The sequence below is a fragment of the Corythoichthys intestinalis genome, chromosome 1, assembly GCF_030265065.1.
Source record: "Corythoichthys intestinalis isolate RoL2023-P3 chromosome 1, ASM3026506v1, whole genome shotgun sequence".
In the NCBI taxonomy this organism is placed as follows: domain Eukaryota; kingdom Metazoa; phylum Chordata; class Actinopteri; order Syngnathiformes; family Syngnathidae; genus Corythoichthys; species Corythoichthys intestinalis.
In genome coordinates, this window is record NC_080395.1 from 64,832,384 (window position 1) to 64,857,392 (window position 25,009).

Genomic DNA, 25,009 nt, shown 5'->3' on the forward strand with positions numbered 1-25,009 from the left:
TATCTTTTTGGAGGTTTCCAAGAAGGAGAAATATTTCACAGACTTAACAATGCTGGTGAGCACATGTGCTGGATTTGTTGTAATTTGGTGCTGGTCTTGTTCGTGTACGTGGAACACTAGCAAGAACGTACATTATTGATGTTTTTGTAGGGTGGAGTTTTGATTTATTGAAAGTGGTTATTTACTCAAGGTTTCTTATTTTTCCCCCGAATATTTGTTTTCTTGACTATTAAAAGGGTTAATGATTGATTTCATGAATTGTTTTGTTTGTTTGTTTTTAATAAGTAAGTATTAGCAATAAAATTTATATTTGATTTTCTTTTCATTATTTCTTGAATATTTATTTGATTTAATCATTTGTTGTATGTCGGTGTATATATATACTATAGTATATATATCTATCTATATCTATATATATATACACACTGTATATATATCTATATATACACACTGTATATATATCTATATATATACACTGTATATATATCGATAGAGAGAGAGAGAGAGAGAGAGAGAGAGAGAGAGAGAGAGATCTATATACATAGATCACTTTGACCAAATGCAGATTCTTTACTCTGGACGAGGTGATGATGCTGGAACTTTGGTTTGGTGTTGTTCCAGTGAGATTTACAAAGATGACTGCCTGAAGAAAACATCAAAATTCCCTGGGGCTGCATGTCAGGCAAATGCACTGGGGAAATGGCTGTGGTTAAATCTTCAATAAATGCACAAGTTTACATTGAAATTTTAGACAGCTTTCTTATCCCTTCAATTGAAAATATGTTTGTCATTTTCCAAGATGACAATGCATCATGCCACAGAGCTAAAACAGTTAAAGCATTCCCTGGAGAAAGACTCATCCAGTCAATGTCAAGGCCTGCAAATAGCCCAGATCTCAACCCTATTGAAAACCTGTGGTGGAAATTGAAAAAAAATGGTCCACAATAAGGCTCCGACCTACATGACCAGGAGGATCTGGCAACTGCAATCAAAAAGAGTTGGCACCAAAGTGATGAAGCATACTCATCAAGTCCATGCCTCAGAGACTGCAAGCTGTCATAAAAGCCAAAGGTGGTGCTACTAAATACTAGAGATGTGTTTTGATTGTTATTTCTTTGTTTGTTTCTCATGATTGCGTATTTTATTCCTCAGAATGGAAAGATTCCATATACGGTATATTTCGCTGCACTTGCTCTTTAAAAGTAACATTTACTGACCACTGCAATGTTTGTTATTTTTATGTATATTGTTATTATCATATATTTTTTAGTCATTTCTTTTAGTGTTTCTGAATGCTAAAGAGTTGCACTTTTGAACTAATTCATTATTTTTTCAAGCTTTTTATCTGAGTTTGTTCTACATGATAAAATGTCTGCGTGAGTGCTCGTCCCAGACTGGTGATTCCATACTTTTTGCTAGGGGTTGTATATAGTTTTACCCACTTAGAAAATAGGTAGAGATCTGAAATTTCAATCATAGATGCATTTCCACTTATAGAGACATAATCTAAAGAAAAATCCGGAACTCACATTGGATGATTCTTTAAACAATTTATTTGTAATGTACTGGGGTTCCTAAGTATTTGTACCCCTGAGAAAATCAGTGCTAATATTTAGTGCAGAGCCTTTGTTCGCAATTACAGAAGTCAGATGCTTTCTGTAGTCCATCACCAGGTTTTTACATATGGAAACACGGATTTTGGCCCAATCCTACACATACATAGTTTTGGGACTGTCATTGAGAAACACAAAGTTTCAGCTCCATCCAATGACTTTCTATTGGATTGAGGTCTGGAGACTGGCTAGGCCACTCCAGGACCTTGATATGCTTTTTACGCAGCCACTCCTTGGTCAGCTTCGCTGTGTACTTCGGATCATTGTCATGTTGGAAGATCCAACCACAACTCATCCTCAAGTCTCTGACTGAGGGAAGGAGGCTGTGGCTCAAAACCTGACTATACATTCCACCATTTATCCTCTGCTTTGTACAGTACAGTCGTCCTGTCCCCTTTGCCGAAAAGCATGAGGTTTCCACCCCCATACTTCACAGTGGGGATGGTGTACTTGGGATTTTACTCATCCTTCTTCTCCTCCACACACGATGAGTAAAGTTTGCACCAAAAAGTTCTACTTTGATCTCATCTGACCACATGACTTTCTCCCATGGCCCCTCTGCATTATTCAGATGGTCCCTGGCAAACTTCAGACGGGCCTTCACATGTACTGAGTTCAACAGGGGAACCTTCTGAGTAATTAATGATTTTAAACCATTGCACCGTAGTGCTCCACTAACAGTAGTAGTAGCCTTTGAAACTGTGCATCCAGCTCTCTTCAGGTCATTGACCAGCTCCTGGCATTTAGTTCTAGGCTGAGCCCTCACTTTTCTCATCATGAGTCTTGCCCCACAAGGAGAGATTTTACATGGAGCCCCAGTCCGAGGTAGATTATCAGTCATGTTTAGCCTTTTCCATTTTCTAACAATTGTTGTAACTGTTGATTTATTCTCACCAATCTGATTTCCAATTGTTCCATAGCCTTTTCCAGCTTTGTGGAGCTCAACATTTTTTTCTCTGGTGTCTTTCGAAAGCTCTCTGGTCTTTCCCATAATAGCAGTTGGATTATGACTGACTGGGGTGCACGAGTGATGATAATGAGCTTAAACGGGTGTGGGTGTGTGGTTCCCCATGGGGTAAAGGTGGCCTTTTTAAGGTAGAAAGACAACTCTTTGAGTGTCATAATTATTGCTGATTCTCAGGGGTACAAATACTTATGAACTCCAGTAAATTACAAACAAAAGTATTTTTAAAAAATCATACAATGTGACTTCTGTATTTTTTTTTTTTTTAATTATGTCAATATGAGTGGAAATGCATCTATGATTGAAATTTCAGACCGCTCCCTATTTTCTGCACACACACAACTTGCGCATGTGTCTATTTTTGGTCATTAAAAAAACTCTTAAATATTATCAAGTATTCATTATAGACATATTTATTATTATTATTAATAATGATTTTTTATTTGTTTATATTATTTTTGTATGATTGTAAACACATTTAGAACTCAGAGAGCAGACCGATATTGAATAAACGTTGATTTTCCATCAAAATTATCAGCATGGTTTACATCGAAATTTTTGACGTCAAGTGACGTTAAAACAACATTGTTCTATGGCATGTCAGGCGATGGTTGTGTTAACATTGTTTTATAGTTGATGAACTAATGTTGACAAATAGTTGATTTATGATTGACCAGGAAATATGATTGAAAAGTCATTGAATTATGGATGAGTGGGCGTTTTGGCCAAAAACAAAACATTGATTCAGCGTTGTTCCAATATTCATTCATTCATTCATTTTCGATGCCGCTTATTCCTCACGAGGGTCGCGGAGGTGCTGGAGCCTATCCCAGCTAACTTCGGGCAGTAGGCAGGGGACAGCCTGAATTGGTTGCCAGCCAATCGCAGGGCACAAGGAGACACACAACCATTCATGCACACACTCACACCTATGGGCAATTTAGAGTGCTCAATCAGCCTACCATGCATGTTTTTGGGATGTGGGAGGAAACCGGAGTGCCCGGAGGAAACCCACGCAGGCACGGGGAGAACATGCAAACTCCACACAGGAAGGCCGAAGCCCGGGATTGAACCCTTGATCTCAGAACTGTGAGGCAGACGTGCTAACCACTCAGCCACCGTGCCGCCTGTTCCAATATTATTAATAATCAAAATGAGGTTTAGATTTTGTAAGGATTTCAATGTTGAAACAACATTAATTGAGGGTCCAAAGGTGACGTTGATTCAACAATATAAGATCGACAGTGGAATGTTGATCCAACATATTTTCAATGTCGGTCTGCTATCTGGGAAATGAATGCTATGTTAATTAAAGGTAAATTTATTAAATTAAAATGAATAAAAGCAGAAATACACTCAGGTCACGTCTCCAAAAAACACATTTTTCCATAAGCGGAGATTAAGGGGGGCCAGGCCCCCGTGGTGGCCGAAAAGTGTCATTGCATGTTATTGACTTTCCTATATTTGACTTTGAAAATATTGTCTATAAAAGTTGTAAAACAATAAAACAAATAACAAAAATGAATGAAATGAACAAAAAAAGATATTTTTATAATGGGTCAAATTTTTTTTTCAAACAGATCATGTGACTAGCACCTTAGACGGTCATTTGCTTTGCTTGGCCGAAACCACTCGAGGACCGAAGAGGCAAGATGGATGTACATAATTTTTTTCAAACCTAAGCTTTCAAAACCGACAACAACTACTGAGCAAGAAACAAGGATTGAAAATGTGGACCATGAAACACTAGAGACCACTGTCAAAATGGTGAGCGGAGTTTCAATTTGCCCCATTAAAGACACTAATTGTACAACAGAGCCACCACCGGTGTCTTGCCAATGTAGTTACCCCAGTCAAAAATTGTGGGCCCTGGCCGCGGGAGCGCACACACACACACACACACACACACACACATTAGTTATCAGTTATGTCGACTTAAACAACTAATCAAAGCCAGAAAATAACCACAGTTATATATTTTGGACATCACCTTTATTAAACAGGAGACACTCCATACAGGACTTGAATTACAGAATAACAGTTATAGGTCATCCTACGAGTAAAACAGTGAAACATTGCCTGTTTTACATTCAGTACGTATGTTACGTTATACGACAAAAAAAAAAAGGTTGTTTTTTGTTTTGTTTTTTGTTTTGATGGCTGGGCCATGTTTTAAAACCTCATAGATAACTACATCACCAAATCAAGCAAATCAGTGCAACGCAGTGGCTCCGCCCAGGGGATACAATTTTTGACGGGGGTAACTACATTGGCACGACACCGGCGGGTGTATCATATTTTAATGGATGACAATATTGGCGAAAAGTATAGCTGTCTAAGCAGCCTGATTTAGAATTCCTCTCAAGAATAATGGGAAACAAAAAGCGCTCATTTTTAACTTATTGTTATAAATATTCTTGTAAATTAATTTGATAGTTGACACTGTGTTTCGGGGTCATCAACATGTTGTGCCCCCCCCCCCCCCCCGCCCTAAAAGTCAAACTCCGCTTAAGCAGTTTTCATAGTATTTAGCTCATTGCATGTCATTGACGTTAATAGATATCTAATTCATTTAAACTGGGAGGTACAGTTGTGAATGTTCATCTTTCAGTGCCATTGACAGCACTAGATGTCAAATCCATTTTGATTGGGAGGAGCGAATGAACAAATGAAAATGGATTGGATGTCTAGCGCCGTCAATGGCAGCCAATGTGTTCAATGAGTGCCCTAAAAAGGTTGAACAATTAAAGAAGTCATATTTCGTGCATGAAAGGGTTAAATTGATGATAACAACAATACTGTAGTATTAGTTTGCAAGGGCGTAGGTATAACGCTACCAACTTTTCAGGATGCTCAAATTATCCCCACCAACCTTTAAGCAACCTTATTTGCATTATATAATGACTTCAGTTATTAAGGTCATTTAGATTGTCTTCCTAATGTTGTAAGGATAGAATTGATCCTACCATTATTAAGTGAATAACAGTAGTTTCATTATGTTCAGACATACATTGACCCCTTTTCACTCGCTGAATGTGCCAGTCCATTTTTTCCCCTCAAACGCACGTTTGATTGGCTGATGACTTGAATTCCACACACACGCACACACACACACACACACACACACACACACACATACACACATTCATAGCCTGACAGAAATACAACATGCCACCTCTACTGCCCCCTTCAAAGACGAGGGATATTAGAAGTTTTTTCCCGCCAGCAGCAGCCACTGTAAGTAATGTAAAAAGACGTCAATGTTGTGAAGGTGGGGAACACTCCACTAATTTTGCTACTGGTACAGTGCTTCAAGTCAATTTTACTCACTGAGATTTCTTGAAATAAGAAAAACAGCTAGCTGAAAATAAGCTTAACAAACTTATTTTAAGCAAAAAGTTTTAAAAGTTTTTTTTATTTATTTAATCTTAAAAGAAAAACTTGTTTTTCAGAAATGTTCTTAATTCCAGAATATTGTTCAAAACATTATTAAAAGAACTTTTTTACTTCAGTCAGGTGAACAATGACCAACCTTTAGATGTATGGGCTCAATACGAACAAATAGTAATATTTACTTAAAGTAAGTGGAAGAATCTGACGCATTAATTTGTTAACTAGCCTTTAACACTCAAAAAAAGATGGAGAAAATTATTTGACTAGATTCAACAAAAATGATCAGATTAAGACGTTATAAATTTGCAGTGTGAAAGTTAGTATAGGTCAATACAGATTTATTTTGTATTAATCATTTAGCCTATCAATTAATTAGGTTCATATTGGTGACAAATGTAGCCCTGAACCCCATTCACCAAATATGTTTGGTCTTATTAATGTCCCTTGCCCGGCAAAAAGTGTACAGTGTATCACAAAAGTGAGTACACCCCTCGAATTTCTGCAGATATTTAAGTATATCTTTTCATGGGACAACACTGACAAAATGACACTTTGATGCAATGAAAAGTAGTCTGTGTGCAGCTTATATAATAAAGTTAAATTTTTTCCACTCAAAATAACTCAAAATATAGCCATTAATATCCAAACCCCTGGCAACAAAAGTGAGTACACCCCATAGAAACTACGTACATCCCTAAATGTCCAAATTGAGTACTGCTTGTCATTTTCCCTCCAAAATGTCATGTGCCTCGTTACAGTAGTGCTCTCAGCATTGCTGCAGAAATTGAAGAGGTGTGGTGGGGGGTCAGCCTGTTAGTGCTCGGACCATACGCCACACTCGACATCAAATTGGTGTGCATGGCTGTCACCCCAGGAGGAAGCCTCTTCTGAAGACGGTACACAAGAAAGCCCGCAAACAGTTTGCTGAGGACATGTCAACAAAGCACATGGATTACTGGAACCGAGGACATGTCAACAAAGCACATGGATTACTGTAACCATATCCTATGGTCTGATGAGACGGGCGGGCTTTCTTGTGTACTGTTTTCAGAAGAGGCTTCCTCCTGGGGTGACAGCCATGCACACCAATTTGATGTACAGTGCGGCGTATGGTCTTCGCACTAACAGGCTGACCCCCCACCTCTTCAATCTCTGCAGCAATGCTGACCGCACTCCTGTAACGAGTCACATGACATTTTGGAGGGAAAATGACAAGCAGTACTCAATTTGAACATTTTGGGATGTACGTAGTTTCTATGGGGTGTACTCACTTTTGTTGCCAGGGGTTTGGATATTAATGGCTATATTTTGAGTTATTTTGAGGGGAAAATAAATAAATTCTATTATATAAGCTGCACACAGAGTATATTTCATTGTGTCAAAGTGTCACTTTGTTAGTGTTGTCCCATGAAAAGATATACTTAAATATCTGCAGAAATGTGAGGGGTGTACTCACTTTTGTGATACACTGCATATGCAGTTATATCATCCCTACCAATATTAAGACCAAACCTACACCCTTGTTAGTTTGTATTCATCATCATGCTTTTCATGGATTCGCGTGGTAGTTGTGGGATCTTGCTTTGATTCACAGCTTACTTGTTTGTGACACATGTCCAATGAGTTGTCTCATTTTATTATCTCTTCCAGACGCCTTCAGGTTCCAGGATATACAGCACCACCCATGCTGTGTGGTTTCCCCTACCCCCTGAAAAAAATCATTCAACATCCTGAACGATCCATAGACTTTAAAAAAGTTTTGCATGCTGGCATCGACTCAGTCGAATCTCACCTATTACTCATGTTGCTTAGTACATTTGGGGCACGGCTTGCAAGCACAGCGCCTCGTCACTGCATAACAATCAGATGGCTCGGTGTTAACACCGCAACTGATGGAATTTTACTCAAAACAGGTTTCGCCTTTGAACTTCCCCAAAATCCTCATCCAAAAGTCTCCTTACGGGGTTTCAACCTCTCGCAGTAGAACTCTTCTGCTGGGGTTTGGGGGAAAATTCCATCATATCTGTGTGAGAGGCGACGTAAGTATGATTCGGCTCTGAGCGAGCAACAAGTTATTCGGGAAGAAAGGGCGCTGTAAATGTTGCTAATGTTGATGTTCCTACTCACAAATGCACGTCGGCGTAATTGGCCTATAGGGACATTTGTCCGACAAGGTGGGTACGTCTGATCTCACTGCTCGATTGCAATTGACGGCCAGTCAAGGAGCCCCCCAGTCAGGAACTAGTCCCCGTCATAAAGTTGCATGCTTCCCGGGGCTTTTTTTTTCCCCAATCACGTAAGAGCCCCCCTATAATGGCGTTTTCCGAGCGAGGGTGTTATGTCTGTGTGCGCAAGCTACTCTCTGACAAGTCGGGTTTGTTGATTATTTGTGTTTTCCCGTAGAGCCACCAAGGTTTTTTTTTTTTTTTTTTTTTTGGGTGCCTAAGAGAGTTTTAGTACGGCGATATTGCGAAGGGTTATTAGATTCATAAGTCAGCGAAGTGGTGGGCGATCTACTGAGCACAGCAGAACTTCTCATATGATGACTTCAAACAAGACACATTACCTACCAGCATCTGTTGGAGTGAGTGGATATTAAGACACTTGTGTCTCCAGGACAGCGTAGGGGGGGAAAATGGTAAGTAAGCCTTTGGAAAACACAGCATTCTGAGGGGAAGCACGAGCGGTAAATAGTCGTGCTTGGCGTTTTAAGGCTGCATTGCCGGCAGGCTTGGATGGCATCTACTTGACAAAGTCATCACAGTATAGCGAGACTCGCTTGTGTGTTGAAGGCTCATGTTGACAAAGCTTGCGTGGAGGAAAAAAAAGATTGGGTGGCGTTTTGGGGCTACACCGAGGCAGGTAAGGCAACCGTGGAGTACATAGCAACCGCCATGCGTGCGCATATACTGAGACATCCAGGAGGTTCGTACATGTTGCCAGTCAGGGGCTTTATTATACATGCATGTATGTTCTTTTAAAGCAACACGTGCCACTTAAGTGAGCCACTTGGAGCTCTGGCTCATGCTGGCTATCATTTAAACAAGGCGACTGGACCGGCTTTTTTTGTTTGTTTGTATGATTAAGAGTCTTTATTTGAAAATATCTTACCGACGTGATTAAATATTAACGCGGTCGGTTTTGCAAGAGAGGAAATACACGTGACAGGAGCAGCAGCAGCAGTTTTTTTTTCTTTTTTTTTTTTTGTCTGGAAAGTGGGCACTCCACAAAAGTACCCAGATATTTCCCTGGCCCCTTATACTGTAGTTCCCCAAGCTGTGTGATGCTTTCAGCACGTTGGACAGAGGCACCGGAGCCGTGCATGGACTAACCTCGCACATAGCGAACGCCAACTCTCCCTCTTTCCCCCCCTTTGCCAAACCTGGGATTGTTTTTCCAACTTTTGGTAAGCTTAATCTTGGAGAGCCTGATGTCTTTTAACTCGTTGTCTGCCATTGACGGTGACTGACGTCCATTCCTTTCGAACTGGGAGTGCTGACATGAATAAATGTTCATTCATTGCCAGACTTTGCAGTTCAAATGGATTGGGCGTCCAATAACAAACTCACTTAAATTCACAGTATGAAAAGAGCCACATGATTGGACGTCTATCGCCGTCAATTGGGGTGAAAGAGTTAAAAGACAGTGGGATAAAATGCGAATGTGAGAGGGGAACGCATGTGTTTTTTTTAATAGAGCCTTGTCAAAGTTGTAACGTTAGGGTGTTTGGTGTTTCCCTCCCTTTTTTTTTACCCCTTCACATTGTCAGTTTAAGCCTCTCACACTGCGTTTAAACTTTGGGACATGTGAGCGTTGGTCGCGGAGATCTGACCACGCACATAGTGGTTGTCAGCTCTTGTAAAGGTAAGAGCCCGATCCATTGTTTTCATATCACTCTTTTGTTGCTGTGGTCCTTGCGGAATTTTTTTTGTCTTCAACGAACTTGGGCTTTTTAAGCAGCATGCAGCCTGCATCCTCTCCTGCATTGTCGGCAAATAGTCACCGAAATAACTCCAGCTGATCAGACGCCTGGTCTTTGGCAACGAAAATGAAAGCACGAGGCAAGATTTAAGGCTCGCATGTAAGTCTGCAGGTGAAATGTCTGTGTTTGAGACTTTTATTCTAATTTATTTTAAATAGGCTTTTCATTTTTCTTGTAACGCGACGGAGTTTCCGAGACTGCCTTGCTGCAACATCGTGCGTAATGGTTGCGTTATGCCTAATCATGCTCCCAATATGGGAACTAATACGCTGCAGTGATCCATTCATCCTGCTCTATAACCGGAGGACTTAATCCTTTTCTATGTGCATATATACAACAATAATGGAGTAATAGTCGTGATAACACATGTGCGGGGAAAGAGCTGCCTTGTTTTCTACCTGCTTATTTACCCGTGCTTGCACTGCTACATTCATGTTTTGTCTTGATGTCTGTGGATTCTGTTATCGGTCCAAATATAGCCCTACCCCCTCCCTTTCCCCATACCCCCTACCCCTCCCGTCATCGCCATCAAATCACTTGTGTTTTTACTACGACCGCTCCACGGTTTCATTCATAAGGTGCTTTTCGCTTCACCTGCTCCCCTACTACCTCCCTTCTTTTTCTTTTTTTTTTTTTAAAGAAGGGGGGGGCATACCACAACCACAGCCTGCACAGGAATAACTCTCAAAATGTATCAGTTGTTGTCACCTCCTCTCGTGGAATTTGCTCAAAGCATTTTTTTTATTTTTGTGTGAAATTATAATAAAAATGGGCGTGGCCGGAGTACGTCACTGACAGATGTGATGGAGAGAAATGTCATCACTCGTGTTGACGAGGGGCGGATTTTTTTTATTAATATTTTTTTTAGCCTACTGCGAAATGAGACAGATTTAGACAATCGTCACTAAAAATTGCTTCATTCTCTCACAAAGTCCGGGTAAAAAAGCTTGGGAAATTATCTATTTCCACTCCCACTCTCCATCTCGTCTTTTTCTCTCCTCTTCCTCCGGTCAAAGATTTAAGATGTTTTGATCCAAGACGAAGCAATTGCAAAGCAAGACGAGAAAAGCCCCAACGCCCACAGTCAGTCCTGTTTTCATCAGCACTCTTCTATCACGCCGCATGTGTTCCAATAAATAGTCCGAAAACGAATTTGTCCTCACGTTTGGGTTTGCATGACGGAACATGTCAGCAGGCGTCCTCGCTCTCTTTATTCGCCGGTGCAATGTGCTCCTTATGTACGCCTCTATTGAATGATACATTTCTAGATTACTAAACAATAGTTTATTGCATGAAAAAAATAGACGAAGCTGTCAGATAAATTTGTTGACAACAAATTATGGCAGTTTAGTTCACAATTTTACCATCATCTGTCTTGAATTGTTGCATATTTTGTGTACGTCGATGCTTTAAATAGGTTTTTAAAAAGTAAGCAAAATGCGTGCCTTTGTGGACATGTTGCATTTTTTTTTTCAACTGAGACGTGGGATTATGGTGTGGGCGTGGGCGTGTTAGGTGGAGGAGGAGGGATGAGCGGAGGCGGGTTAGGAGGGGTCTGTGGGGTGGCACGACACACTTTGTATGTATGAAGGTTTTTTTATAGCACTTTCCTGCAATGTACGTCAGCGGATCAGTCCATAAATGGGGCTGCGTGCATGTGTGCGGGCGCGCGTCGACGTACGCACGCGGACGCACGAGTTATCTTTACTGAGCGTCTCCTCTCTCTCTTTCCCTCTCTCCTTCTCTCGCCGCAGAGTTGAAGTGGGCGTCAAAATACATATCGAATTGTTGTTGTTATTTTTTTTTATTATTACATTTATTTTTTCCGCTTGGTTTTATACAGTTAAAAAAAGGGTGCATATTTCATTTCATATTTATTTCAATTCCTCCATTTTTGTTTTTGTTGGCCTTTGTCTCATTTGTCTGCACTTTCAACTGATTTGAAATCGGTTGTTTTTTTTTGTTTTTTTTTTTATCTTGTTATATTTATAATTACAACAGCACCCCGCCACCCCCACTCTGCATCGCGTCCCTTCCGTTCCGTGTCTCATTTATTAATTATAACCAACTGTCGGCTCGTCGTTGCGCACGATATAAATAAGAAATGGGCTATCGATTATTTTGGGCTATAGATGGCGGAAATCTCTACACGGCAGCAGGCGGACGTCACGATATATTTAGAGCAAGGAATAATCATCTTAATCACGATGGCAATGAAAGCTCCATCGCCCCGCCACCGCTGCCGCTTTTAGTCGCCACCGTCATCAGCTTCATCACCATCACCTTCATCCAATTAACAGGCTTGTTTGAACAAGTTCTTTTTGGAGGCGAGTTTTTGGATACGGTGCTGTTTAACGTGGGTACAAGTGATTTTTTTTTTTAAAAAGGGTGTTTAAAAAAAAAACAACCAAAAACATAATAAAGGGTAGGCGTTATAAATATCGTCCCCCTGTGGAACAAGGAGGACATATGATCGCCAATCCGCTGAACTTTATTCTCATGGCACTCTCTGTAATGTATAGGAGACAGGCTTTAGGCGCAGAATTGTAATTAGATGTCCCTGATCGCGTATATTTGAATGTTTTGGAGTCGATTTCATAGCATAATTATGCATTTTCCATCAGCGGTGAGCCATGGGAAGGTTATTGATGCTGTGGTGATATTTGATTTGTGTGTGGAGGTGGGCTGAAGGAAAAGGCATATGCCAAGCAGAGAGAGAAACAGCCTTAATGGGTTTCAGTGTGAATTGGAAAAAGACACGTGGACGTATAAATGACTGCTGCCTCGTGGTCATTATTGAAATACAGGTATTGTCGTCGCAGGAGAGATTGCATTATCTCCTCATCAGTGTCTCATTTTATTGAAGGACTCGAGTTTACCTATTTAAAAGGCGTCCCAAGTGCTACTCAGCCCACCCCCGCCGTTTGACGTCATCTACCCTTATACAAAGTGTTTTCTCAGCTCTGCTCGATGAAGGATGCACTCCCACTTTCATCCAAGTGCCCTCATCTTCTCCTTTTATCCCCAGTGAAAATGACAATTTCTCCAAATGTCATTTCTCCTTCCCCATACGCATTTCCTGTCTGCAGAATATGAAGCCATCAGCGGTGCAGACACTCCGTCTCTCTGTATTTTGCAGCAGCAACTATAGAAAGGGTTTTTTAAAAAACAGATGACGTTAAGGTAGAGAGAATTGTAAACGCAAATCTCGTGTTTGTAACAAGGCTCGATTAAAACCTGAGCCATGTATCCCCCCAAAAGACAAAGGATGTTCATCCATACGCCTCAGACAGTTTGAAGTCATTGTTCCAGAGAAATCTTAAACCTGCAGAAATTGAACACCGTGGTGCGGATGAAATAGTGGCTTGGTTTTCAGAAGGTTGCTTTAACACAGGCCTCAAACATCCCTCGGAGCTCTTTGTTGCCTTCATTTATCACACATTATTTTGAATTCATTCAGAAAACAAGTCCCTAAAGCCTCTGATGCTGCATGCAAGCCGAAAAGACTCTGCTTGCTTCAATTGTGCTGCATTTGCACAAACGAGAGAGAGAGACCGTGTTGTTGTTTTTGCTACTCTAATGAGATGGCAAGTGATTTATTTATGAATTACTTGTTTGGAACAGACCCCTTGTGCGTTGTTTGTGTGTGTGAGGGGGGTGCGTGTGGGTGTGTGTATTCGCTGGAGTCAAGTCCCTCAGTGATTGCTGGTGCAAGTCTGTGTCATCCTGAGTTCGTACTCACCTCCATGTGGGCCTTTGGGAAGAGCTATATCTATCTTGGCATGTCCTCGTGTGTGTTGGAGGTGGGGCTGACTCATTAGGCAGGTGTCAGCATCAACTCCTATATTGCTGCATGCCAAACAGGAGCTCCCGGCCCGTGCAGGGAAGAATTATGACGCTCATAGAGCAAGCAAATCACCATCAATCGTTGTACAAAGGATAATGAGTTGCTGCAATGGCTTCAGTATTTATTCCTGTCAGCCCCCAGTGTCGGCGTTGAACAAGCCTCATCTTTGATTTCGATTTTTTTTATGAATTTATTTTTAGAATGTCCACGCAAATGTGACTAAGGATAGTGCCGCTCAATGCTCATGAATACATGCAAGCTATAAAGGTTGATTCTCGCGCGTTGGGTCACGACTCGCACACTGACGCACCACCCTCGAGAAATATGCCACCATGTTTGGTGGGCAAACACGGAAGCAGCGAGGCTCCCTGCTCTATATATACATAGAATATATGTACATATATATATATAGCTGGACATAATGGTGTGGGTGTGATGTGCACGGCGGGCGCGCGAATAAAAAAGACAAGATGCGCAGTGAGGGCGCACTAATAGTTCCGCCTCGGGGTTGTTGAAACAGGAGTTGAAGGCGAGCAGTGAGCCAGTCAGCCAGTCGCTGGTCACATGTTGCAGCGTCATCGTGTAGTAAAGTTGCTCGACTTCCACACAGGCTCCCCATTCCGAGTTTGGCGGCTCTCTTGTCTTGTCGTCGACATCCCACCACTGGCTCGCTCCTCCTCCTCTTCTGCTGCTGCTGCTGCTGCGGCGGCGGCGGCGGCATGCAGGCGACGACTCGGCATATACGCACCATCTCCACCGGAGCCGTCCAGCCATGGGAGTGCATGACCTCATCCATGCAATTTCCACCATCAATAATTTAATCTATTTGCTCCAAACCTGAAGAGATATCGCGAAGCTTGTCAGGAGGAAAAGTAGCGCTAAAGTCGAAATTATACTCTGGGAGTTATAGCCAGGACAGCCCAGATGACTCTGTCCTGTTGAATGGTCTGTTTTACGACTGGACAGCACAAGGTACGTTCCATTCGCAACTTGTTTGTAGCTTTTTTTTTTTTTTTTTTTTTTTTTTTTTTAAAGCGTAACGGTTTGTATGTATAGTTAAAAAAAAGAAAAAAAAGAAAGAAAAAAAAAGACTTGGTGGTTTGTGTTTTGTGGATCTAAAAAAGCCCCAACAGTCTTGTTATCCCCTGGACAGACAGCCCTGCGGTCCCAGAGGGGGTATGTGTAATCTTATCCCGCAGTTCATTAATAAAAAACGGAGTTATTATGTTGATTGGGTTTCCAGTGGAGAGCCAGGGCTCACCAGATGTAATATAACACAAAAGAAGGCGCTCGCTTCAACACTTCAAAGTATTGAACACCTTTTACAATGCAACTACAACTTTTGAGATGATTCAGATATATACGTTATCTCAACAAGATAGGCTTTAGGCTTAGTAAAAAAAAAAAAAAAAAAAAAAAGTTTAGAAAACTTTGACAGACTCATCACTCATTAAGACTTTATGGAGAAACCCGAGACCAAAGCTACACCGGCCACTTTGGTCCACTTCTTGGTGTTGTTTGCATTCATCTTCAAATTACTGTCTGTCTGTCTGACTGACTGACTGAATATCTAACTCAGTATGTATGTATGTATGTATGTATGTATGTATGTATGTATGTATGTATGTATGTATGTATGTATGTATGTATGTATGTATGTATGTATCTATCTATCTATCTATCTATCTATCTATCTATCTATCTATCTATCTATCTATCTATCTATCTATCTATCTATCTATCTATCTATCTATCTATCTATCTATCTGCGGAAGAGACGATTTGCCAGTAAAACGTGATAAACGCCAATATTTCACGGTCTTGGGCGCCATCTAGTGTACAAACATGAAAACTGCGGTGTCCCAATTTAACATTTTCTGCAGCGATTTTTCCTCCTTGAACGTGTGATTTGTGTATTCGTTTTGGGGGTGGGGGTTGCATTTGAATATTTTTTAGTTTCGTGCGGAAGGTAGGGAAGACTCAGAATCAATGCCCACTACTTTTGGCTGTGTGGGAGGGAAGAAACTCCTTATTAGCGCAGAGAGCAGCCATTTGGATGCTTGGCTCCAAGGCCAGGCGTAATCCCCTGGTGGTGCTCATACAGTATATTACTAAATATGCTCAGATACTATGTCAGATTAAAAACGGATCTCAAGGCAGCCATCTTCCGCATGTGTCAGCCATTACATCTGACAGTTTGATTTGCTTTTTACTGCGTTGCGTTATGGAGCATAGGGGGTGTCCCTAATCTAATATCATGTGCGCTGGTTTGTTTTTCCATTGTTATTATTGCTGAACATTTGGCTTTGAGTTCTGTGCGCATTGGACGTGACCAAACATGCAGCTTGGTAAACACTTCCACTTGGCAAGGGTTTGAGGAACTGAACAAAGTGTACAAAACATGAGCGAGGCATGACAAATAACAAATGCTGCTTTACAGTTCAATCTGATGTTTATCTCTCATATTGAAGTGGTAAATGATTCTTCGTACATGTGGCATTTGACTATTTTTGGTAAATGAAAACCACATAAAGACCTGGCGTCCACATACATGGACATGAAAAGTTGGGTCGTTCATTGGTAAACAAGTGTAATATATATTTAAATAAAATTAAGAAAATTCAAATGATAATTAAAAGATAATTTATGGCCTTCAATAACATTCAAAAGAAGATATTAATTTCATTTAAACTGGGTTGTCTGGCTGTGATCTTTCACAGTTTCGCAGTTTCCCAATCCATTTTGACGCCTGAGGACTCTCCCAGTCAAAATGAATTGGACGTCTCACTCCGTCAATGGCAGCTAATAAGTGCCCTATAGATAGTTAATAATGGCATCCTTCCATGTGCTTTAGTAATGTTTCGTCATGTCATATTAGTTATTTAGCACTGTGTTCTCCACCTGCCGCAAAGAACAAATGTGAGGCTGAGGTCCATATGGCAGCCATATAGGCCGTGACCTCAAAGCAGATAAACAGGTGGTCATTTGGTGTTTGCGGACGTCCTGGAGGCCTCACGCTCACCTGCTTTCTTTGTCCTGTGCGCATCATGCACGAGGTGTGTCACCATGGATGATAAAAGCATGTTTGAGCAGTGGTTAGTGAGGCCTTTTGTCCCTCTGCTCCATGTCTCCTGTCGAGATTTGATGACTAATTGAACACAATATCCGAGCCTTTTCATTGGAATCGTGGAGGAAAAACTCTAAATTTGGAGCTCCAACACCAGATAATATTTGCATCCTTCCTCGCTAGATGCATTATGTTGAATAAATAGACACATGCTTTTGTTCGATGGGAAAATCCTGCAGTGCACGTAACATCTTCCTTCGCTGCTTGTATAATTCTCAGCCAGTCCCACAGCAATTAAATGATTCATTGGCTTTATTGCATTTTAACAGGATGTTGATTGAGAACATAAGCCATATTGATCGTCCTGATGGAAGCAGGAAATCACAGAGATATAAATACAATCATTTGTTGTTCCCGGTGTGAGGATACCTGGGGGAATTGCATGCAATTGCACGCTGTTGAGTGGCATTACCCCCAGCAACCTCCTCCTCTCCATTCTCTCCCCTGTGGAGACCTGGAAGCGACGTCATCTGTGGTTGTTATGCTGTGAAATGACGCTGCCACTCTCTCCACCCCCCGTTGCTGCAATATTACCCCTGTGGTCTGTTACGGAAGATGCAGCACTTTGTCTGCACCATTTCCAGCATGAAGTTTGACGCCTAACAGTAATCAGCCCTCTCCCTTCATTTCCTCCACGTGGAAGTGGAACCATTTGTGTGCAGTGCCCATAATAATATCAGCCTAAATGCATCCCACGCGAAAAGCTCGTGACTGGCATCTATCCCGTAAACCGACACGATTCGCCGTGATGGGAAGGCCCGCAGACGTCTCCTCATTGGACTACCGACAATAATGGCGGGTTAATCTGAGTAATTTAGCATATCATTACATTTCACCGACACGGATTTGCTCTTTACGCCATTCTTTGTCCTCATTGTTGTTTTATTTGGGGGGAAAGGGGGAAAATACCCCCAATACAAGCTGACCCCTCTCTATACATCCTCCTTTGAGAGCACACACACATACATTGTGGAGGGGAGCGCTTCACTGAGCTTGGGGAATGAGTGGCTCATTAAGAAGAAGGATGTGATATTCTGAATAGACTGGGAGACTCCCAGCACATCTATTTTTAGAGTATCTATCTCTAAGATAGTCACTGTGGTGTCGTTAATTGAAGCCCCAGACACCAATTAAGGATGAAACAAATGCATTTAAGGTAGGGGTTTGCTCCTTCTTTATGGTAAAGCTCTACCTAAAGAGGCAGAAGCATGTTTTCCAGCACAGGATTGGGACATGCACACTGCATTGTAGTGAGGCTCTTTTTGCCTTCAATCTTCCAAATCAACCCATTTGGAATGCAGGTTGCTGGGTGCCCTTTCTTGTCTTCTTAATAAGAGTGGAAGGATCATTCTGTCCTTAGATCGTTGGCGTATGCACAGTGCTGGAGTGACACCTTGCCGGGTTTAATCATCATGTCAGTGTAAAGCTTGGCACCTTTCAGGGTAGCGAAGATGACACATTTTTTAGTCATTCATGTCCTGCTGGGTTCAGCCTGGAGAGTTCTGGAGTCATCCACCTGCTCTCAATAAAGTTTTCCCCACTTAGGATGAGAATTTGATCTCCAGAATTGTTGGGTAAATACCACATTCTTAAGGTTTCCCAAATTTGACCATGACATGTAGTCTCAGACATGAAAGCCACTACAATCGTGTTCATAAAGTGTAAACTCGTAGTGATTCTCAAAGAAAAAGAAATCGACAAACCACATAATAGTACTGTTCTTTTTCCTCAACATTTCTTTAAAGGGAAAGAACAAAATAAAACAATTAAATTTACAATGAATCACAATTATAGACTATGGAGAAAAACCTGAATAAAAATGTCTGGGCAGACATTTCGTCAATGTCGGGACTATTTTAGCCAATCTAATTACCCACTCTTTCTTGTAATGTCATTAATACCTATTATTGCGGGGTTTTAAGTCTAAAAAAGTCTTCATTCCAATCATCTTAGAATGTCTAAAGGTCTCCAAAAATCTCATAAAAGGACTTAAATACAATTTTGAAAGGTATTACAAATCTATTGACGTTGCTTTACTATTACTGCTACTAGTAGTAGTACTTCATGCTCATTTATATCACAGTGAAAGAGCTGGGAAAAAATTCATATACTTTGCAAGTAATTTCAGGCCTCTAATTTTCCCTCGAATCTTTTGCACATTTATTTCCGCTATCTATGTGGAATGGGTCTTACATTTGCTTCATTATGGTCTTTTAAAAAGTCTTTAAAGGTCTTAAATTTGGCATGTTGAAGCCTGCAGAGTCCCTGCACATGCACCTGTGTTCTATTATTGTGCATAAGAGTGGTTGTAACTGACATCACAAAATGTCTGAACCCATAAAATGTGTCTTTTTTGTGTTAAAACATTATTTTCTCCATTCTCAAAGGTTGAAGAAATTTGCAATTTGCATACTTAAATACTTTGGGAAACTGTCTTTTATATGACTGTCATTTATACTCGGTGTCGTCTCGCGTTTTCATGTCCAGCACATTACAATTGTCAAGGAGAGTAAGCTTTCAGGTACAAAACATTTGCAATTAATCATTTAGAATTTTTGTATTCGATTTGTATTGAATGCCAATGCATTTTGAATCATTACATAAGGAAATTATATTTTCTTTTAGTATTTTGGTAAAAAATTTAAAGTGTGTGAATCTTGGATTACCTAATACTGAGTATTTCAGTCAATTTACAAGGGTTCAACTAGCTTTTCACAACCCTTGTATTTAAGAGTACAGTATTTATGTAACTTTTAGGAGTATCAGAATACATCTTGGTGCACGTCTGGATACCTTTTAAGGGTGATTTAAAAACAAATTGGAATATTTAGTTTGCTTTTAGTGCATCTAAGAAAATTTCGATTACTTTTAGAGATTTTGGCACGTTTAAACATATCTAGGTAACTTATAGATAGTATTTAGATTACTTTAAGGGATTATATTAGTAGAGTTAAGAGTGTTAAGGCAATTTTCAAGATGTACTTGAGTACATTTGGAAGTATTTCAGTGATATCGTACATAGACGCTAGGGCCGACTGTATAGCTGGATTTTAATATTGGTCGTCATGGAGCTCCTTGGAGAGCCAAGATATTTTTTAAAGTGATACTTGGTGTAAAAACTTTGAGAACCATCGAACTGTTGACTCGAAATGGAGGACAGACAAATGCAAGTTAGGCATATGCATTTATCCAAACCTGAATGCAGAGTGTATCAATTCAAGCAATCAGCAACAAGATAGTAGATGGATTGCATGTATTGTGTTGCCATCCTCAAATGCAAATGACTGGAATCTGCGTATTTCATGAATGCATCTTATACAAACGATGAAATTTGACAGTGTTTCTCAATGTTGTACTTAGTAGTAGTAGTAGTAGTACATGGGTTCGCTCTAGTGGTATGCCATTGATTAACTGCCCAAGTATTGTTCAGTTGTATTTGACTTAAGTGAATACAATATGTCTAACAACTGTTTCTTGCATAGTTTTCATTTACTGATACCTACTATGGTTAAATGTATCTAAATTGAATGATTGCTAAGAGTAAGTACGTTTTCTTCTCCTTAAATTCCTGAAAAAGTATAACTTTGGTATTTAAAAACATCACAACAATGAATTAACAATTTTATATCTAATAGAACTTTGCTGTTGTTAGTTTGTTGCCGAACTTATTTTATTTGACTCTTGTATATTCTTTTTCAGATGCTTTAAATATTCCATCTTTGCCCATAATTTGTACCTTTGATAGTATGTTTTCCTTATTCCTGTAAACATTCCATATCACAACTTTGTGATATTCTTTCTCCCTTAATTATATGATGACTCATTGTTTGTAAATGTTTTAATGTAAAATTAAGATTTTAATTCACTGAAATACATTTTGTTTTACAGCTTTAGAAATATAAGTATTATCATGGTCTTGTTTTTGATTAATATTTAGGAATGCTATACTGTTGTATTTTCACGTTTCTTATGATTGTAGTACATATTTTGAGTGGAACTTGGTGTAAAAAGTTTGAGAAGCACTGATGGGAGTTTTTTTGGGGATCTGGTAAAGGAGGAAACGATTCCAGCATCAGGCCAACTGCAAAAAGAATAAATTGACTTTAGCAAAAGCGAAAAAGCGATGAGTGCCTTATTTTTGTTTACTTTATAGAATGTTTCGTCGTGTCTGAAACATGACAAAGAGCGATTTTTATCTGCATTTGCAGCTACAGTATATCGAATGGGTCCTCGATCTGGTAAAGTACAACACCTCTAAAAAGTTGTGTAGTTTTTGAGCGATCCTGCCTCCTAGCAAAGCAACTCGTGATTAAAATGATTTTTTTTTTGCTAAAAGATAAAGCAAGCTTGCGATAGCCCCAGAGCGTTCCAAACAGTACCGTCCAAATAGGACACACAAAGCTCATCTTCGCTCACTCATTATCTTTGCTTTAACGGCACCCTCTGATGCGCAACACAGCTTTGGTGAACTGATGCCAACAAATGAGAATCAAAGCCAAGCTTTACATATGAAAAAGATGATCAGAGTTTCCAAACGTTAACAAAAATCAGTGAGAGAAGACAGCTAATATCAGTGTGATTTCACTCTTTTGAACGTGCAAATATCAGGCGAGGTGTACACAGTGCATTATGACTCATGATGTAAAATGTTCTGAACTAACTGGCTGGGTCTTCCCCTCTCTTCCATCTTGCCTTTCTTTGTCCCTCCAGTTCCACCAGGTGAGAAGAGTGATGACCATCCTGTTCCTTACTATGGTTATTTCATACTTCAGTTGCATGAGAGCTGCGCCCCTGAGAGACGGCCCAGGCATGCAGGGCCATCGGACGGAAGGCTATCTGGGTGCCGGCGCTGCTGCTGCAACGGTCGCCAGAGGCCGCGGGACTCCGCAGAGTAGTGGCGGGCCAGGCCAGCGTGGGATGCCCTCGCTCTCAGACACCTTTGAGCAGGTGATAGAGGAGCTGCTGGAGGTAGAGGGGGAGGCAGAGGCAGCCCAGATGGGACAGGGGGCAGACAAGAGCCAGGGAGGTGGGGGTCTGGCTTCAGTCGTCACCACCGAAAGCAAGGATGTCGACATGTACGACTCGCGGGTGATGATCAGCAACCAAGTGCCTTTGGAGCCGCCGTTGCTCTTTCTTCTGGAGGAATACAAAAACTATCTGGATGCTGCTAATATGTCCATGAGGGTGCGACGACACTCCGACCCCTTGCGACGTGGAGAGCTCAGCGTGTGTGACAGTATTAGCCAGTGGGTGACAGCGGTGGATAAAAAGACGGCAATAGACATGTCGGGGCAGACCGTTACCGTCATGGAAAAGGTTCGCGTCCCCAATGGCCAACTGAAGCAATACTTTTACGAGACCAAATGCAACACCATGGGTTACACGAAGGAAGGCTGCAGAGGAATAGACAAGAGGCATTACAATTCCCAATGCAGGACAACCCAGTCCTACGTGCGAGCTCTCACCATGGATAGCAAAAAGATGATTGGCTGGCGCTTTATAAGGATAGACACTTCCTGTGTATGCACATTGACCATTAAAAGAGGGAGATAGTGTATGAAATGTATAGATTTTATTGAAGAGTTTAAAAAAGAATACAGAGAAAATATCTATTTGTATATATGCATAACAGGGTAAATTATTCCGTCAAATGAAAATTTTATGGACTGCATGTAAAAAAAGATGAAGTTTATACAGTAAAAGTGATATAACAGTCTATTTATTGAACATATTCATGACCTTGTAAACGATTAAAAAAAATCTGATCAGTCATTTTGCTCCCACTTAAATTACTATATCACATTTCTCAAGACATTGTGATTTGTTTATGTTGCCAACATTTACAAAATGAAGTGGAAAAAATAAGCAAGGAATGAGAGTGGACAGTTCCATCTTCAAAAGCTTGCATGCTGCTTCAATTGTGAATTGAGAAATTCTCCACTTACAAAAAAACGATAAGAGGCTGACCAAAAAAACTTTCCGTTTACATACTCGGTGAAAAACAACTTTCCTCAAGTAATTTATCTGTTTACTGTTCTAAACTTCGCAAGGTATAATGTCGGGATTACATACTATGTCAAGGTGCTGTTGTCAAAGCTTTGCTGTTTATTTTTTTATTCCCACCAGAGAAAGATATATATTATAAAAAATGTATATATGTATATATATATGTATGTATATATAGATATATATATATATATGTATACATATATATACATATGAAATGTCATATATATGACATGTTTCTGGGTTAATATTATTCATTTTGTATGTTGTGAAGTTGTTTGCAATATTAAACTGAAATCTTTGAAGAAATAAAAATGACTATAGGCAACTGAAAAAACAAAACCAATGTTGATAAAGTTTCAACACTCCACTTTTAGTGATATGCACAAATGAATCAGCACATAAAACACATTAATTGGCTGCCGAATTGACCAAGCAAGTACCGAATAACCTCATGAGTTAGATTAAATTTTCTCTGCATAATCTGAAGCCGGGGCTTGGAATGCATGCCAGTAGTCAAGATCAGACGGGTACTTAAAGCTTTGGGGTTTATTCCGTGCTTTGTAAGAGAGCAAATTGGGGAAAATACAAAACGCCACCTTAACACACATTCACATGTTTACAGGTGCAGTCTCAAAAGTCACGACAATTCCACAAAGAGAAATAATCCTCACTTTCACGAGAAAAGTGCCTGCACGTACATGTTTCCACTTGTGGAAGTAAGCTCTGGGTGCTCTTGACACATACTTGAGGGCTTCACCCACCCATACACCTGTGCACATTAAAAGCAATAGTTCAATATTAGTGAATCCCATCATGATGTTTTCAACAAAAGATCAGTCATCAGGCCATTCAGCGAGCTGTACAATCACAAAGATCAGAAGGAAACCTGCATGTCTACTTTCCCAGTTGAAAGGTTGCCAGAATTTAACTCAATTCACCAGTTTCTTTCACCTCTTTTTAACACTATATGGTGTATTCACACTGACATGTTCACAAATAAAACAAAGCGACGCTAAATTATGTGTATTGCAAATAATACCACCTCAATTTCCTTCATCTCAACCTGCTTGGAGGTAAGTTGGATCCCAGGAGAGGAAACCGCTGACCAGAGAAACAATGTTCGCTCCTCTGTTCACCTCATGAACCACATGATATGTGGGATGGATTTATTGTGGTCACTTTCCTACAACGAATGCCAGGAAGGATTCACACTGGTGCTCAAAAGGTAACTAACAGTGTATATTAAATGCTTCAAAAAGTGTTGCAGTTTTAGTAATGCCATGCTGTAAATCTGCAAGAGAAGTTTCTCAGTTCTTTGAATGAATCAGACATATCAGTGAATGTTATCACTTTACAATTCAAAATATTCAATGATACACCACTCCCTGGGGGACTGTACATATTCGTCAGCCAAAGACTTAAAAGCGCCAGGTCCCACACACACAGGATGTAGTCCAATAATCCCTTGAATAAAAACACCAAGAGGCCTAGCACAGCTTTAAATGGAACCATAATAAGTGAATATGATAGTTTGCTGGTTGATTAAAGTAATGTGGTTTCTCGCTCAAGAAAAAAACAGCCCATGACATTACCTTCTCAAGACAGAGAACATAAACTAGTGTAACCCACCCTTCAACAAAAAGTTGCAAAGCTGTCAAGTTGTTTCACTTTTTCCCCAACCTTTGATCAGATAAGGCCTTTTAGTCTCACAGTCAAAGAGACGATTATCCACACAGCAAAATATTTTGTACATTAGCCTGATTGTGGGGAACTATAATCAGGGCTGTCAACAGACTTGCAGGGGCCCGGGGACAAGAGACCATTATACGGCCTCCCCACCCCACCCCTGCTTGTCACAACAACGTACGCAGTACTTTTAACGCTTTGCAAGCAATGGCAGTGTAAATTTTCAAATTATTTAATTTGAGATGGACAGTTAAATTTAACAGGCTGTAATGTAATGTGACACAATATAAACAAACAATCTCCATCTATTGTCCCATGTAGGCTACAATACAATACAACTGAGAGTGCTATGCCTGCCTGCTAGGCAACAAAACAGTATAACTAAACG

General features: G+C 40.4%; 1 protein-coding gene across 8 annotated transcripts; it reads left to right on the forward strand.

The window, feature by feature from the left end:
- Positions 1-7,862: 7,862 nt before the first annotated feature.
- On the forward strand, positions 7,863-23,135 carry bdnf (brain-derived neurotrophic factor). Of its 8 annotated transcripts, none has more exons than XM_057846967.1 (2): positions 7,863-8,009; positions 21,637-23,135. In XM_057846967.1, exons 1-2 carry the CDS (start codon positions 7,863-7,865, stop codon positions 22,477-22,479), a joined length of 990 nt encoding a protein of 329 aa, XP_057702950.1. In that variant the 3' UTR covers positions 22,480-23,135. The 8 variants fall into 8 exon arrangements, with proteins under 8 accessions (XP_057702950.1, XP_057702974.1, XP_057702958.1 ...); XM_057846991.1 differs by lacking the exon at positions 7,863-8,009 and adding an exon at positions 8,333-8,608; XM_057846975.1 differs by lacking the exon at positions 7,863-8,009 and adding an exon at positions 8,689-8,832.
- Positions 23,136-25,009: the final 1,874 nt, after the last annotated feature.